Source organism: Coregonus lavaretus, assembly GCF_964263955.1.
Source record: "Coregonus lavaretus genome assembly, chromosome: 25".
In the NCBI taxonomy this organism is placed as follows: domain Eukaryota; kingdom Metazoa; phylum Chordata; class Actinopteri; order Salmoniformes; family Salmonidae; genus Coregonus; species Coregonus lavaretus.
In genome coordinates, this window is record NC_140012.1 from 23036907 (window position 1) to 23055457 (window position 18551).

Consider the following 18551-nt stretch of genomic DNA (forward strand, 5'->3'; position numbering starts at 1 on the left):
TCCAGATTATGTCTAAGTCTGTGTGTGTGTGTGTGTGTGTGTCTGGGCCGAGGGCGAGCAGCCTGCACTCTGAAGCTCATTCTCCCAGACAATGTCTCTAGCAGACCCTTTGATGTGCAGTGTCAGCGTGCACACACACACATACACACACACACACACATACACACACACACACACATGCACGCTCACAGTAGCAAATCCCCTTTGGTGACAGAGCTGGGGAAGGAACACTCAGACATCACAGAGGAGGAAGATAGACACAGAGAGAGAAGGACAGAATAAGAAAGAGAGAGACTGCAGCTGTGTGTTTGGGTCCTGTGACACCAATGATCTGAAAGACCTGATGATGACTGTGACACCCAGACACACACTGCACTCAGCAGAGGGACATAGCTTAGTGGGTAAGAGCGTTGTGCCAGTAACCGAAAGGTCGCTGGTTCTAATCCCCGAGCCGACTAGGTGAAAAATCTGTCGATGTGCCCTTGAGCAAGGCACTTAACCATAATTGCTCCTGTAAGTCACTCTGGATAAGAGCGTCTGCTAAATAAATAAAATAAATAAATAAATAAATAAATAAAATAAATAAATAAAAATATCTGATGATGAATTGATATGGGTCCTATATTATAGGGTGAGAAACCAAGTCTTTCTCTTACTCTGACCAGTGTATTTTTTGATGAGAGGGTAAATAATGATAATGACATAATGAGTTATACCTCGTGGTAGAAATGCACCATTCAACAGACTCAGCACTCACCTCATTGCACCCATCTGGCCCTGCAATGAAACATATGGACAGACACCACACACACACGCTACAGCCTATGCAGAAGGATTGTTTCATGCCACTGAGATATTGTCCCTTTCCATAAAATAGAAAGCCTAAACCCCACAGTGTTATTGGTTGGCCCGTAGACACAGAGAGGCCTGGGCAGTGGGTGATGGTGCATGCCGAGACATTTTAGTCATTTAGCAGACGCTCTTATCAAGAGCGACTTACAGTAGTGAGTGCATACATTTTCATTCTGGTCCCCCGTGGGAATCGAACCCACAACCCTGGCGTTGCAAGCGTCATGGGGCCAAGGCCAAGCCAACCTCCCCTAGAGACACCAGCTGGCTCATTACATAACCACTACATTCTGAGAGAACAGGGGAGCAGGGAGAGGGAGGTGTGTATGTTCTACTGATATCGGTGGTGTAAATGTGTGGGCCAGGGGGGCAGCGCAGCAAGCCAGGCATGCGTGACCATTACTATCACCCCATCCATGTGTCCTGTCCAAAGTCACCATCCATACATCCTCACAACCTGATAGCACTAACATAAATGTTATGAAATCCTTACAGTCCAGCAGCTAAGTGAAACAATTGTGACTTTTGTGATAGAGGCACCAAATTTCACACATGGCTATTGTGCCATCGCAGATTTTGTACATTATTGGTATGGAATGGAACATTAAACCCATGAATAGAACAGTTAAAAGCCAATTTGAACAAAGGGAGAAGTGTTTCTATTGGCTTCTAGTAATGTCCCCTTCCAGGTGCCACCAGACTGTGGGGCAACACTGACACCTGGTGGCAAGGAAGAAAAGTGAATGTGTTTTCTTCAGTGAAGGATGATCTCTTTTCAGGAGTTGACATTTACATTTTAGTCATTTAGCAGACGCTCTTATCCAGAGCGACTTACAGTTAGTGAATACATGTTTTTTTTATACTGGCCCCCCGTGGGAATCGAACCCACAACCCTGGCGTTGCAAACGCCATGCTCTATCAACTGAGCTACATCCCTGCCGGCCATTCCCTCCCCTACCCTGGACAACGCTGGGCCAATTGTGCGTCACCCATGAGTCTCCCGGTCGCGGCCGGCTGCGACAGAGCCTGGATTCGAACCAGGATCTCTAGTGGCACAGTTAGCACTGCGATGCAGTGCCTTAGACCACTGCGCCACTCAGGAGCCAAATAGAGACTTTGCTTTTGCAGTAGGCTAGGCTACAGGTCTGATATTATGGTATGATGCTATATGTAAAAAGTAAATACTTAAACACTGCATTGAAATCAAGGCGTTTCATTGATTACAGGCGCTCTGTCTGGTCTTGCAAGGTTATCATCTGTCCAGTTAATGTAGACACCCACGTACAGCAGAGATACTGTTTCAGGGCAACATGAGACAGAGTTGTGCTAAATGTTGGTTTCTGCCTAACCTAAGGCAATCGATACTGTAGCAGAGAACGATAGAGGGTGTTTCCAGAGGTAGTCCTTGACCTTCACCAGGCAGTGCCCCACAGCCATAAAGGAAAACCAACCCTCTTTCTCCCTGCAGAGTTAACCTCTGGTCAGTCATTCTCCAGGGTGCTGGATACTGCTGAACATGGACATCCATTGTGTTTGGTTTACACATAAAATGATGTATGCTGTATGTTTTCTTATCTTTTAAGAGGTCGATTTTAAGTGCACCTCATGTATTGGAAAAACCCATGTCTGGTAAAGTCAAGAGCACCTGAGAATGATTTCAATAAGTTGGAAAAAGCCAAATAACGAGAGGACAAGAGTTTCCCCACAAAAGTCAGTTTAATTGATTGCTAAAAGAATAAGGCTGAGACGCTGTAGCAGTACATAGGTGATGCATCACAGCAACACGACAGGTTTCTTTGGGGGGGAACCGTGACCTGTTCATCAACCTCCAGGAAGAAGCTGATCTTAGGCACTGTTCTGTTTTACACATTTCACCTTAGCCATAATGAAGGATTTTGTGAGGATAAGCTGTTCCTAGATCTCTGCCCAATGACAACTTCTACCCAGTAAACTCAACCCCCCCCTGTGGATGTAGTGCATAGCTCAGAAGTTACTCTCTCTCTCTCTCTAATTCAACCACTCATGTATTGACCATTCCAATAACAATCATTGCCAAAACAATAAACCCAAGCCATTTCAATGTTTCATATACATATTTATATTAATATATATGGTCATATTTCATATTGTACAAAGTTACATTCTGAACTGCAAAGGCTCTTTCATAGAAATAAATACTGAAATGGCTAAACTGCGATGAGGGGTCTTCTCCTGGAGAGGAGAAACACACACACACTTTCACTCCTCAGGACAGACACCGGAGTAACAGACACCAGCAAAGTCTGTTGATACACAGACCAGAGACACATGCCGCATTTGTCAATTGAAACCTTACCCCCTTTCTAGTGCACTTCTTTCTACTAGCCTGGCCAAAATAGTGTACTAGATGGGGAATCAATAATGTGTCATTTGAGATGCAACCACAGTGAGAGTCTAAAAGACTAAATGTACAAAAAGTTAATATAAATAGGAGAGTAGGAGAGTCTCTGAACACTTCAGTATCATTTCAACCTATCAGGGTGGAGCATGTCTGGTCAGAGAACACAGCCACCCTGTACCCTAGTGTACAAAAGGTAGAAGATAGACGTTTTCCCTAGACGCTGATCTAAGGTCAGTGTTGAGTTGTTCCCCTTAATGGTTCACGTTGGGATTTACAGAGGATAAAGTGATCCTAGATCTGTGCCTATGGGTAACATCTACCCTCAGCATACAAAAGATTCCAGAAGCCAGCTATTATACACTAACATCTCTGCTCTCGGAGAGTGCTCTTAGTTCATTTGCAGAGATGACAGCTTAAAAATATATCTCTATTCTATACACCATGATCCTTTTAACAAAGACTATCTGTCTGACAAAATGTTATTGTATCTACAGGGAGACGGGGCTGAACATGCTGCTACAGGGCCGCACATTACACATTTACTTTATTTGGTAACCGGCCGAGTAACATTCTTTCACATAGGAATAAATACTCTGTCACACTTAAAGTCCATAATGTAGTTTTCAATATTTTTTTTCAACTTTCAAACATAAGGCAGTCGTTGATTTTCATAAAGTGTCTGCAAGCTCTAGCTGGTGGGAGGGAGGGAAGGGGGGAGGGAAGGAAGGAGGGAAGGAAGGAAGGGGCCCAGAAACTAAAGACGGAGGCCCCGTTCCAACTCTTGAAATGCAACCCTGCCTTCCTTCCGTGAGGTAATAAATTACTAATCTATATGTATCCATCCTATTTCAATCATGATTCCAAACATGTTAATCATTACCACTAGAAAGAAAAGGTGCATTTCGAAAGTATTGAAACAAGGCGATTCTCTGCCCCTGCAGCTACGGACATGATTGATCAGTGATCTATTAGGTTTGCCTAAACATAAGCCCAGTCATGGAGGACAACACTGATCCCAGGTCCAGAAAACTCTGACAATTGATTAAACTGTCTTGCATACAATCAAGAGCCATGTTCTCACAAAATAAAATCTATCACGCAAGAAGAGCACACCTGTGTCATTCAGGACACACAGGATTGGCTCCCTTACTGGATTGTCCTGTAATCCCTTCTTTCTTATTGGACGATGTGAGACATCATGGGGTGGTTTTGGTTTTGCATTTCAAAACACATCATAACCAATGAACCATCATTATTCTCCTGTGTACAGGTGTCTTATACCGTATTGTCTCCTCTCTGTCTATCTGAAAGAAAGCAGAGAGGAGGAGAGGGAGGCCAAAGACACACCCTGACCCTGCATTGATTCCACCAATCACCACACAGTATTTGGACAGAGGGGTTGGACCCTAAACGTCCAATAGAAAACCAGGTGCAAAACATGATCTAATAAAGTTAAATAAACTAATTATTTTGTTTTCACTAATAATCATTCTAGTAATAATAATGATAATAATAGAAGAGCAACAGGCTTGTATCAGATTTAAAATACAATTCAAATCAGTAAAATAAAAAAATTCATAAAAAATAACCGTAAAACAAAACAAAGATACAAAACCAAAATTAGAAGAAAATAAATAAACAAAAATAAACATGCAGAAGAGTGAATCTGATTGGACAGCTTGTTCCTGCTTTAAACAGGCTCCTCATCTCCGTGGCATGGTCATAGGTCAGGGGTTAAAAGTTCAGACCTGGCTGTCCATGACCTGCCAAACGATCAGGTGACTCCTCTCAGCTTTGGCCAGGAACGGCTGCAGCTTCAGAGTGGGCTCATCCAGTGGCTCTTCAGTCTCCCCAGCCTCATCACCTACACATACAAAGACACACACAGAAACATTAAGCCACTTCAACTCATACAAATATCTATGTTTTCATGCCCGGCCATATAGTGACTGTACTTGTCAATTGATTGTCTGATATGATCGTCCATGCCAACTCACCCATCCTGAAGTCGATGTATCCCTCTCCTCCACTCATCACCAGAACAGACTTTTCCAGCTGCTGTTGAGGGTGCTCCTCTGCCCCACTGTCACCCCCCGCCTCTGCTGCTCCGCCCGCACCTGACGGGATCACCTGACCTGGGGGGGCGGGAGGACCTTCATCAGTTAAAAGGCAGGACGAGGAGGAGAAGAAGAGAGGGAAAAGGAAGTGAAGTTACCTGGGACAGCGGTGAAGAACTTGACAGCGTCTCGGTGACCATGGAAACAGAGCTGAGCGTGAGCCATGGAGCAGAAGGGTACGAAGGTTCCAGCCGTCACCTTGTCACTGTTCTCATCACCATAGACACGGATCACTCCACCAGGTTTACCTGGCCCAGCAATCACCTTATTGGCTAGAGAGAGAGAGAGATTAATCATTAAATAGAGAGAGGGAAGATAGACGGAAGGATGGAGAGAGAGATTAGTCATTCAAATAGAGAGAGGTTGGATAGATGGAGGGCTAGAGAGATTTTTCATTAAATAGAGATAGGGAGGGGAGAGAGAAGGATGGAGAGAGAGATGTATCATTAAAAAGAGAGAGGGAGAGAGTGGAGGGCACAGGGAGAGGGGGATGGAGAGTGAGAGAGACATTACTTCCCCTTACTGTCAGTGAGAGGTATAGAGATGATGACTCCATTGCCGGTGCCGACCCAGAGACGGTTACAGGACACCATGAGAGCTGTGATCCTGACAAACGAGAAGCCCAGCTTCCCCGTACCTGACGGAGACCAACATGACACATTAAGAAAAGATAAATAATGAAGTATGGGTCTGTATTTCCTGTATGTCACTTTGGCTTGCTAATGCTATGAACCCCTGTCCCATATCATTCAAAACTAGCTAACAACGAGGACACAAACACCACAATCAAGTTGCGTTAGAAGCATAGAACGTAGAACACACATCAACTACAACTGGTGTAAATGCCCTTGGTTCCTCACCCAGCATCTTGCTGACATAGGGCTCTATGTCAACGTCCTGCAGGTGTTGGTGTGTGTGGGAATGGAACAGTCTCAGAGTAGAGTCCAGTCGGATGGACACCCAGATACCATCTCCATCCCACGCCAGCTGTCTCACCTGGCTCTCCTTACGGGGGTGGGCATCAAACGACTTCTACAGTGGGAGAGAGGGGGCGAGATGGAGAAAGAGAAGAGAGAGGATGGAAAAGGAGAGGAGGTTACAACTATAATCTGTGGACTGAGTCTGTGTGTGTGGGTTCTTGTGTGTGTGGGGGTTCTTCTGTGTGTGTGTGCATGTCTATGTCCATGAATGGGTCAGATGTACCTCTATCTTCATGGCTTTGGGCTGGACCACGTAGATCTTGTTCCTGTAGCCACACCAGACCTTGTCGTGAACCACGGTCATACAGCGGATAGAGTGGTGGGGTCTGCCCAGGTCTAACAGGTGGTAGTTAGTCAGGTCCCACTGACCATCTGTAGAGAGGGAGAGTAAGAGAGGTGTGTAAGCACCAATGTAGGAATCCTTTCATTGACACACTCACATAAGATTATGGTATGGCGCTAGGCACACAAATACACACAAATATGTAAGATAAATTAAAGTCACATAATGCACACAAACACATGTAAGAAAACATATGGAAACACATCAGCCTTACCCACTCCTCTGTGGAAGATAGCCAGTGTTCCATCAGCCAGAGCCACCAACACTCTCCCCTTCACATGGACGATGCCCAGGATAGAGTCCTTCAGCTTTATAGAGTGGAGACACTTCCTCCACTGGGCCACTGATGAGTGCACGTACACACTGGAACACACACACACAGACCACAGAGTGAACACACACACACATTTGACTGATTAGATCAATATGAGATTGATAAACTGATCTGATTGATTGATTAATCAATCAGCGTCTCACCATCCGTTCTGTGCCCCAAGCCACATGGTGGGTAAAACACTGCTCATCTTCTGGGCTTCTTCTCTCATCAGGTCCTGTTCCTCTGGGTTAGGGTTGGAGCTAACACCATCCTTTACCAGATCAGACTCCCTGAGAACAGAAACAGGATGTTAGTGTGTTAGTGTGTTAGTGTGTGTGTTGTGTGCATCCATGTATCCCATACCTCTGTGTGTAGTTGGCTGGCGTCTCCCCAGGACTAGTGCTCTGTACACCCAGAGGGTCAGTGAAGACATGTTCAGTGTAGACTCCCCTCTGACTTAAGTCATGCTCCGGGCCTGCAGGACCTGCACTGGCCTCTGTAGCTTCAGTAGCCTCCTCTGCAGCCTTGGAGTCTACACAGGGAGGAGAGAAGGAGATACTGTATGTGTAAGAACAGACTTATTCAATAGAGAATCTCTGTATCCCAATACAGAGTAATGTGTGTATGTATAGTAGAGTTCTCATTCTCAACCTAACTCTGACGCGGCCCGACGGCCCAGCCCGGTCTTATACTTGGCTGGGGCTCAAATTCTGTGAATTGATTTGGGCCGGGCAGGTTTCAGGCTTGTCGTGCTGTGTTAAGAGAAAGAAAACTGTGCGTGTCTGCGCACCTTTTAGCCTGCTACAGCTCTCTCTGAGCCGCAGCAGATGCAGCAACTAGCGCCTCCACGTTTCCAATATTGGCTGGGCCAGAGAAAGTATATAATAATAAATAATATATTTTACATTTACATTTTAGTCATTTAGCAGACGCTCTTATTCAGAGCGACTTACAGTTAGTGAGTGCATACATTTTCATACTTTTGAACGTATGGCCAATTCACTATATTATATATATATATATATATATATATATATATATATATATATATATATATATATATATATATATATATATATATATATATATATATATATATATATATATATATATATATATATATATACACACACACAACCGTTCAAAAGTTTGGGGTCAGTTAGAAATGTCCTTGTTTTCGAAAGAAAAGCAATTTTTTTGTCCATTAAAATAACATCAAATTGATCAGAAATACAGTGTAGACATTCTTAATGTTGTAAATGGCTATTGTAGCTGGAAACGGCAGATTTTTAATGGAATATCTACATAGGCGTACAGAGGCCCATTATCAGCAACCATTAGTCCTGTGTTCCAATGGCACATTGTGTTTGCTAATCCAGGTTTATAATTTTAAAAAAGGCTAATTGATCATTAGAAAACCCTTTTGCAATTATGGTAGCACAGCTGAAAACTGTTGTGCTGATTAAAGAAGCAATAAAACTGGCCTTCTTGAGACTAGTTGAGTATCTGGAGCATCAGCAATTGTGGGTTCGATTACAGGCTCAAAATGGCCAGAAACAAATAACTTTCTTCTGAAACTCGTCACTCTATTCTTGTTCTGAGAAATGAAGGCTATTCCATGTGAGAAATTGCCAAGAAACTGAAGATCTCGTACAACGCTGTGTACTAATCCCTTTACAGAACAGCGCAAACTGGCTCTAACCAGAATAGAAACAGGAGTGGGAGGCCCCGGTGCACAACTGAGCAAGAGGACAAATACATTTGAGTGTCTAGTTTGAGAAACAGGCGCCTCACAGGTCGTCAACTGGCAGCTTCATTAAATAGTACCCGCAAAACACCAGTCTCAACGTCAACAGTGAAGAGGCGACTCCGGGATGCTGACCTAGGCAGAGTTGCAAAGAAAAAGCCATATCTCAGACTGACCAATAAAAACAAGGACATTTCTAAGTGACCCCGAACTTTTGAACGGTAGTGTATATAAACTCAGCAAAAAAAGAAACGTCCCTTTTTCAGGACCCTGTCTTTCAAAGATAATTCGTAAAAATCCAAATAACTTCACAGATCTTCATTGTAAAGGGTTTAAACACTTGAGGTCAGGGCTTTGTGATGGCCACTCCAATACCTTGACTTTGTTATCCTTAAGCCATTTTGCCACAACTTTGGAAGTATGCTTGGGGTCATTGTCCATTTGGAAGACCCATTTGCGACCAAGCTTTAACTTCCTGACTGATGTCTTGGGATGTTGCTTCAATATATCCACATAATTTTCCTTCCTCATGATGCCATCTATTTTGTGAAGTGCACCAGTCCCTCCTGCAGCAAAGCACCCCCACAGCATGATGCTGCCACCCCCGTGCTTCACGGTTGGGATGGTGTTCTTCGGCTTGCAAGCCAGCCCCTTTTTCCTCCAAACATAACGATGGTCATTATGGCCAAACAGTTCTATTTTTGTTTCATCAGACCAGAGGACATTTCTCCAAAAAGTACGATATTTGTCCCATGTGCAGTTGCAAACCGTAGTCTGGCTTTTTTATGGCGGTTTTGGAGCAGTGGCTTCTTCCTTGCTGAGCGGCCTTTCAGGTTATGTCGATATAGGACTCGTTTTACTGTGGATATAGCGTCTTCACAAGGTCCTTTGCTGTTGTTCTGGGATTGATTTGACCTTTTCGCACTAAAGTACATTAATCTCTAGGAGACAGAACGCGTCTCCTTCCTGAGCGGTATGACGGCTGCGTGGTCCATTGGTGTTTATACTTGCGTACTATTGTTTGTATAGATAAACGTGGTACCTTCAGGCGTTTGGAAATTGCTCCCAAGGATGAACCAGACTTGTGGAGGTCTACAATTTTTTTTCTGAGGTCTTGGCTGATTTCTTTTGATTTTCCTATGATGTCAAGCAAAGAGGCACTGAGTTTGAAGGTTGGCCTTGAAATACATCCACAGGTACACCTCCAATTGACTGAAAAGCCTATCAGAAGCTTCTAAAGCCATGACATCATTTTCTGGAATTTTCCAAGCTGTTTAAAGGCACAGTCAACTTACTGTATGTAAACTTCTGACCCACTGGAATTGTGATACAGTGAATTATAAGTGAAATAATCTGTCTGTAAACAATTGTTGTCAAAAAATAACTTGTGTCTTGCACAAAGTAGATGTCCTAACCGACTTGCCAAAACTGTAGTTTGTTAACAAGAAATGTGTGGAGTGGTTGAAAAACGAGTTTTAATGACTCCAACCTAAGTATATGTAAACTTCCGACTTCAACTGTATGTGTGTGCGCCTGCGTGCGTGCGTGTACTAATCTTACCTGTGTCGGTGTCATTCTCTGCTCCTGCTGTCTGGGGGGTAGCCACTGCCCCCTCTGTAGAGCAGCCAACTACATTGATCCCTGCCAGCACTCCAGCTTCACCCCTTGAGCAACTACTGGTTGTGCTGGCTTCCAGAGTCCCACCCTCAGCAGCCGACCCCGCGTCATGGGGCACCTCCTCCCCTGCCGGGTAGTCTGTCTCTCTGGCACCTGACACACACACCCACGACCGCGCACACACACACACACACACACACACACACACACACCATATATAAACGTGTATAAATAAACATGTTATGGTTAGCTACAATCAAAACAAATAAACATATTTTGCTGTGTCTTGAGTTCATATCAAACGCACACACACTTGACCCACACACACAAACGAACACACACAGACCTGGCACACTGGCGATGCAGAGGACATGAGAGTTGCAGACAAAGAAGTTCTCCAGGACGTTCCCAGGCTGGTTGGCATCGATGACGATGACCTTAGTGGTGGCCTGAGTACTGGTACAGATCCACACCAGAGAGGACAGCTCCTCCTGGTGGCGCAGCTCCTTCTCCTGCTCCTACACACACAAACACACACACACACACCGGAAAAAGGTGTACAAGTGTGTGTCTTTACTGTAAGTACACGCATGTGTGTGTGTCTTATGAGCCTGTCTGTCTGTATTGTATGAGCGCATGCATGTGTGTGTGCTGTATGACCATGTGACTGTGTGTGGCGTGTATATGTACCTTTAGGTCCTGGTCCAGTTTGTCCAGACTGCTCTGTGATCCTATCTTCCTGAGAGGGCTCTCAGGACCAGGACTGGTCAGGTCACTGTAGAACACACTGGCTCCTACTATAGACCCGCCGTCACGAGTCTTACCCCCCGACAGGTTCACACCCGCAGCACACCACAACTACGGGAGGGAGAGACACACAGTTAGCAATACGGCACATATATGGAGAGAAATACAAGGTTAGGAAAGGTATACACATGCACACACACCTTCATGGTAGCATCTTTCTCGTCCAGCGGTCGGAGGTAGACGGGTACAGGTAGATTCTTCATCTTGTTCTCTAACGTCTGACCACCGTTGGCCACCTGTAATATAACACAGTGTGGTCAGCGTACCTGGAGTCACTGAACCTAACCTAACATATTTTTCTAAAATATCTAGAAAAAGTCTGTAATATAAAGTAATGCACAAAGACACTTGTCCTACCTTGAATTTCTGCGGCAGGCTCCACCCGTAGGCCTGTACCCTGCCGTCCTCCTCCTTCTGAACGTGGGCTTTCACCTGTCTGTACTGGGCTCTCTTCTGCTCCCTACGAGACACCATGTTGCCTGCCTCAGACCTGGATTGGGGGAGGAGGGGGGAGGGGAGAAAATAGCATCAAAAACATCTAATCTATTCTGAACATATTATCCAGTGTAGATGGGTAAATGAACTGAAGAATGGATGGTGGCATGGAGGCGGGGCCGAAGGATGATTGAAACCTTGATGCGTGAAAGACTGCATGAATAAATGGGTGGATCATGAGTGAATGGACAGATGGGTATACGTCTCCAACACTCACTCCTCATTGAGGAAGTCGAAGGCCTTGCTCTTGTCGCTGGGTAGCTGTTGCAGAGCTGCGCTCCTCTTCTTCACAGAGGGCTGGACCTGGCAGGAGGGGGCGTTGTACTTCACATTCACTGGCGCAGCCTCCGCAGGCTTCTTAGCCGCTCCGCCACTCGAACTGAACAACCGACTGAAACTGGAGGACGGAGGGAGGGAGGGAGGGAGGGATAACGAAGGAGGAGGTGGAAAGAAAGAGCACAGAGACACATATGGAGGGTAGACAAAGCAGCAGCGGCAGGGTTTAAGGGATAAATAATCAAATCAACAGTTGATTACTACTACACCCCCCCCCACCCCCCACCCAAAAAAAATCACACCTTCAGCCTTCAGTACCCATTTGAGTTCCCAAATCACAGCCAAAACCAGAGCCATACAGAGCTTGGCAAACTGTCAAAAAGGTCAGAACAATGTTTGTTGTTCCAGTGCCATAATGCAAAGAGACCTTTCTCAATCACATTGGTTAGACCAGACTACACCGACCAAAAGCAGGGTTTAACAGCAAGCGAGTCTCCACTCAGTAATTTTACAGGGGATGGGAGAGCAGGGAATGCATTGGTTAATACTGTAACACGAACCAGGCAGTTAGTAAGTCAACACAGAACACAACACAGTTACAAACTATTGCTGCTTATTCCAGCTCTAGAGACGATGCCTGTTAATGTAACAGAGTGAGATGAAAAGACTAGGTCCATAAATAAATCAGGATTATTTTGGTTGAAGATCAAATAGCTACAGTCCATCAGGTCAAAACATATGGATGGACTGTATTACCCTCTCCATATAGCAGAAAGTAGCCTCAAGCCTAAACTCAGTGTATCAGTTTAGAAATATGTCCAACCAGAGATTACATACTGTTTACAGTATCTGACTCTAGAATACAACTATCCATTCCACTACATATACCCTCTTTCTCCCCGCATCACCCATCCCAACACACCTCCTGCATACAGACATGACAACAACAACATCAGGAAGGATACAACAGAGAGAGGGACCAAAGGAGCAGAGGGCAACAGGAGAGACAGGGGATTTCATCATAAATAAACATGCATTTAACACACACAACCCCTTTCCAACACTAATTAGTTACACCCCCCTCTCCAACAGATAAAGGCTTTACCCCCTGCCCAAAATAAAAATGAATCATTAGTCAGATGCATTACACCACTGTCCAACAAAACATGTCATTCATAAACCAACCACACACCATAACCATTCCAGGGAGAGCCTAGATCAGGAATTGGCCATTTCTAATACATTTCAGTAAAATATTTTTAATACGTGTACTAGGCTGAAGCACACTGATACATGCGCTCACACAAACACACACACACACACACACACACACACACACACACACACACTTCTGTCTTTCATTTGTAGGTGAATAGTTTTTTTAACGTTTTAAAGCAGAGGAAAAGTGTTGGTTTCCCTTGGGAGATTTCACTCAATTTGAACTCACTCCGACTTACAATGAAAACAAAATGACACTTCAACTAAAAAGCCATTCCCTGATCAGGCAGGCACTCCCTGGTTTGTTGATTTGTTTGTTAAGAACCTGAATCAAGAAGACCCATTAGCCTGCCAAAGGTTTACCTACACACTGGAGATCAAAATGTGAAAAAATTAAATAAAAAAGACAAAACAAAAAACAAAAGGGGAAATCATATTAAATAATCATCAACAATCTTACAGTGGCTTTAGCTACAAGTCTGGTATGCCAGCTCCTAGATGTAGAGTTTAAAGAGAAAAGGAGAGATGTGCAGTAAAGGGGAAGGATTGTATTGAAGGAGTGAAGAAAAGGAGGGGTGGTAGAAAAAGGAGGAGGCAAGCTTACAACTGCCAGATGCTGGATTTCTTCTTGTCTGCGGCGGCTGGATTCTCTCTTGATGCTCTGAGGGGAAGATAACACATTTAATGACTGATCCCTATTCAGCTGAGACAAAAACGATCTTGTTACTCAACTAGCTAGAATCGCCCAGGAGAGAAAACACAAAAGACTAACTAGAAGGGATGCATGTTTATCAATAAGAACATTGTGTGAGTGGAATACAAAATACAAAAACACTTCAATATGTATCATTTTGTTTTGGACTAGCTCAGCTTTAATCACAAGATTCCTCTCCCCCCTCTCCCTACCGTATCATCTCTGTCCATCGTACAGCTTCTTGTAGCTCCATCAGTCTCTCCTTGTACTGGTTCCTCTCCATGAGGACTCTGGCCATCTCTACTCTGGTGAACCTCTTCCTCTGGGCTGTGGGAACATCCGCCTGCCAGGAGTGGTATCAGCAACCTCATTACACACACACACACACACACACACACACACATATATATATCTCAGCAAACACATACACACACATGCACAGAACTCACATCTTCCTCATTGTTCTCAGTCTTGGTCTTCGTTTTGGCCTCTTCTGCCTCGGCCCGAACCCTAAGAGAGAAACACACACTGGAGATGAACACACACAGGACACACACACTGGAGATGAACACACACAGGACACACACACACTGGAGATGAACACACACACAGGACACACACACACACACACAGGACATGCCTGGGGATCCTATATTCATCTAAAGAGGGAAAGAAAACAGACAGAGCGGTAGGGTAGAGTAGAGACTGACTTCTTGAGTTCGTCCTCCAGTTCCTTGTTCTTCTCCTCCAGTCTGGTCTTGGCCTGAGTCACAGCCTCCAGCTCTCCCTGCAACACCTCCTTCTCACACGACAGCTCATCCACACGCGCTATCAGGTCATTCTTCACCACGTTCAATGCATTTCTGACGAGACGGAAGATAAATATTAGATGGCATGATCATTAGGCCCTACACACACACACTTTCTCTGGGACCTGGGTGAACTCTCTCTTTGATGAAAGCTAAATCCCTCCGTGAACAACAGGTGGCAGTAGTGTGCTGTCTATTGCACAACATGGAACATTCTTGCTCGATTAATTCATGTTAAGTTGATTTCTTGAGCATGGATGCAGGTGATTTGAAAACACAACTTACTTGGTCTCCAGCAGCTGAGTGTTCTCGTGGATGAGATGCTCCACTTCACGACCCATACCTTAGGAGGAGAGAGAGGAAAAGGAGGGATGAAAAGGGAAAAAAGGGAAGAAATTGAAATTCCTCCTTTCTAAAATGGAATGATATAAAACACATGATACACACCCTCCTTCAGTCTTACCCAGGAAGTTAAGGTCTGTGTCTGACACCCATGCTGGCAATGTGAGGTGGAAAACAAAACAGATTATCTTGACAATCACCTAACAGCACACGACTCTACCGGGACTCCGACTGGTCTATAAACAGCCTAAAGAACACCTAACCTACGACCTCACCAACACGGAGATCCCACTGTATATTTTAGACATAGTTTGGGAGCTAAAAGGGGAGAACTAGAGAGAGGGTGGTGAGTGATAAGGGAGAAGTGCAAGGATAATGAATGGAATGGTGAATACACACCAGAAAACTCGTCTGAAGAGAGGAACCAAGAAAATAATGACATAATGAGATGACTTATGCAGTATGGAGATAAAGAAAGTTAATGTGATGGGGAGAAATGGCTAACTATTTCTGTAGAAAGGAGAGTCCATCCTAGTATATGGCATGTACACACAGGTTTCAGTCTTTGCCAATCATTTGGGATTGAGGCAGAGTTCTCCAGATTTACCCAAGGCGTGGGTATGAGATGATTCTTGGAATAGTGTCTAAGGTGGGCGTGTCTTACCCAGCAGGTCGGCCCCCTCGTCCATGTCTGCTATGTCTATTTCCATGTCAGGTCCTGCCGAGGACAGCTCTGCAAACAGAGACTCAGTGTTCCTGTCGAACGCCATGTTTTCTATACCTACTCCTTTAGTAGGAGTACTGGAGAGGGATACAGAGAGGGATACGAGGAGGGAGAGAGGGATGGGGAGGAGGGGGATGGAAGGGGGAGGGAGGGAGAGAGGTCATCAGAGTGACCACAGCTACAATACATTCCATCATAAAATAACGTTTGTGTAGATATGTTTTATATAGCCGGCTCAAAGGACCAAGCTGGAAGGAATTTTCTGTATAGTTTGACACATAGATGATGATTGAGTGTTCAGGATAGAGATGCAGAGATCGAGATAGAAACATTACTTCCTGTTGACCCTACCTGGCGTCTCTGTGGCCGCTAAGGTCCATGTCCAGTTCAGGAGTGGACTCTATGATGGCCTGCACCTCCAATGACTCAGCGTTATCATCTGCTGCGTGTGGAGAGGAGAGAGAATAACATGTTAGATTACTATCCTTGTGGGACATATGGCACGTTTGACACAGTGAATACAGTGGTGCAGCCAATGTGATGCCAAACACATTTTGGTAGGTCTTTATAATATAACAAATCCAAGTCCCCAACATAGCCAATCCCCATGTTATCCCAGTTTATGCCCGGTAGCTGCAGTACTGACCTGTGCCTGTGAGAGGTCCTGACCCTCCTCTCAGCTCTGAGTCCTGTCCTTCCTGACCCTCCTGTACTGTGGTGTTCTTACTGCTGATGTTCTCTGGCTTCCTGTTGCTTCTGTCCAGGTTCCTGTTCAGACCCTTGCCCACTTCCTTTAACTCTTCCTGGAGTGGCGTGCTCACCGACGCCATGGCAACGTCAGACTCGGAAGTAGACATGGGAGTGGCCGACATAGACCCTCCTCCTTGAGAAGATAGTGGAGTGACCAAACTAGAGTCGCTGTTTTGCGTGGACATTGGGGTAACCGACTTTGAGTCCCCTCCTTGAGATGACATAGGGGTACCCGATTTGGACCCTCCTTGAGAAGAGATGGGGGTGCCTGATTTAGAACCACCTTGTTGTGAGGACATTTTGGAACCTCCTCCTTGAGCGGGAGCTCCAAATGGGGTCCCTGACTTGGAGCCTCCACCATGGCTAGACATGGGGGTCCCTGACTTGGAGCCTCCACCATGGCTAGACATGGGGGTCCCTGACTTGGAGCCTCCACCATGGCTAGACATGGGGGTCCCTGACTTGGAGCCCCCTTTAGGAGACATGGGGGTCCCTGACTTGGAGCCCCCTTTAGGAGACATGGGGGTGTTGGACTTGGAGCCTCCACGGTTAGCATTAGACATCTCATCCTACAGAAGAGAAAGAAGAGGAGGAGGAAGAGGAGAAATAAAAGGAAAGGAAAGAGGGAAGGAGGAAAATAAATGAAATACTGACAGATGGTCAAGGACACAATGGCTATATCCTAATAGTCTTAGCTTCTTTCCCTCAAACAGGAATAAGCAGGTTTGAAAAATGGTTAGCCAATCCAACACAACCATTAATACCCAGTCAAAATCATCACTGAACACTCAAACATTCAAAAGGCAATGGTATAAAGTGCATTAAACAAACCAACAAAACAAAGTACACACAAAACGCAGTAAATACAACATCTTCCACTGAAACAAAAGGCAAAGTGAAAACCAACCGGAAAAAACACCTCAATTCACATCAAAGTTGTTAGAGCACAGTTAGAAAACAACGTTTTTGTCGATTCTAAGCTAGCTAGCTAGCTAGCTAAGTCTAGTTGATTGGGTTGAAGTAGAGGGAACGCTCTATGCATTAGTAATACTAGCAAGCCGACTAACCCTGAAAGACTGGGATGCATCTGAAATGACACCCTACTCCCTATATAGTGCACTACTTTTGGTCAGAGCCCCATAGGGCCGAAAGTAATGCACTACATAGGAAATAGGTATCACTGTAAGTCGCTCTGGATAAGAGCGTCTGCTAAATGACTAAAATGTAAATGTATCATTTTAGATTTAGCCCCAGTCACACCATTGGTGTCCAGGTGAGTAACCTGCTTGGGTTGCATGCAGCTGGCAGTGTACTATGTTCTATGGTGGCACAAAGGCTATATTAAGCTTTTATGAGACGACATAGTCAACAACACAGCAACACGATAGTTTGGACCTGGTTCTGTTCAGCCTGCTGATTAGCTGAAAGCCTCTGCCCTCTGCTCTGGGAGTCTGGCGCCCCCAGCTGGTTTAGAGAAAAATTACAGCGAAGGCCCGTTTTAGAGCAGTGATCACAACTGGGGGGGGATAGAACAGCAGATTTATGTTGAAAAAAGATTATTGCAAATCAGTAATTAAGTATAAAAGACAGTGGATCAAGTGAAAGGGCCGGCAGAGTCAGACGTGTCGGGTTGAAGGTGATAAAGGTATGGATTACACGTTCTGATGAGCAGCCACTTCCAGAGGTCGTCTACCTAGGCTTTCTACTGCAGTCAATCATTCAATTGTTTGCATTAGATACTTTATATGGCTTTTTAGAATAACCTCGGAAAAGACCATTGACAAAACACTGAAAGACATCCATTACACCCGAGTCTCTTATGTGCTCTCCTTCACTCTCCCAGCCTCTTTTTTCCCTTGTACTTCTTCTTCTACCCTTGGGACTATTCCCCCACTTTCCCTCGCTGGCATCATCCTCTCGGCTGTTCCCATAATACCACTGTCAGCCTATCAGAGCCTAGCTTCTCTTCTGTCCATCAGACTGATAAAGCTGACGCCTTCCATGTCAAAAAACCCTAAGCTCTGCTGACACACAGTGTTTGTGTGTTTGTGTGTGTGTATACAAACCTGAGAGAGAGAGATATAATC

The 18551-nt window shown here is 44.9% G+C and overlaps 1 protein-coding gene across 2 annotated transcripts in view; it reads right to left on the bottom strand.

Moving 5' to 3' along the window:
• Positions 1-2546: 2546 nt before the first annotated feature.
• The window catches only part of spag9b (sperm associated antigen 9b), a 60348-nt gene continuing 44343 nt past the window's right edge, over positions 2547-18551 (bottom strand). Inside the window, exons 6-29 of one of the 2 annotated variants that reach the window (XM_084141815.1) lie at positions 16361-17033; positions 16066-16156; positions 15655-15791; positions 15112-15144; positions 14934-14991; positions 14550-14702; positions 14289-14349; positions 14052-14182; positions 13750-13806; positions 11869-12048; positions 11514-11646; positions 11297-11392; positions 11040-11207; positions 10696-10867; positions 10293-10502; positions 7349-7517; positions 7147-7275; positions 6884-7032; positions 6550-6698; positions 6207-6378; positions 5870-5983; positions 5445-5618; positions 5227-5364; positions 2547-5093 (exon numbers count right to left, since the gene is read on the bottom strand). In XM_084141815.1, coding sequence (XP_083997941.1) covers positions 4972-5093; positions 5227-5364; positions 5445-5618; positions 5870-5983; positions 6207-6378; positions 6550-6698; positions 6884-7032; positions 7147-7275; positions 7349-7517; positions 10293-10502; positions 10696-10867; positions 11040-11207; positions 11297-11392; positions 11514-11646; positions 11869-12048; positions 13750-13806; positions 14052-14182; positions 14289-14349; positions 14550-14702; positions 14934-14991; positions 15112-15144; positions 15655-15791; positions 16066-16156; positions 16361-17033 — 3669 coding nt within the window. In that variant the 3' untranslated portion in view covers positions 2547-4971. The remainder of the gene's footprint in view (positions 5094-5226; positions 5365-5444; positions 5619-5869; positions 5984-6206; positions 6379-6549; positions 6699-6883; positions 7033-7146; positions 7276-7348; positions 7518-10292; positions 10503-10695; positions 10868-11039; positions 11208-11296; positions 11393-11513; positions 11647-11868; positions 12049-13749; positions 13807-14051; positions 14183-14288; positions 14350-14549; positions 14703-14933; positions 14992-15111; positions 15145-15654; positions 15792-16065; positions 16157-16360; positions 17034-18551) is intronic. The other variant, XM_084141816.1, reaches the window with a different exon arrangement.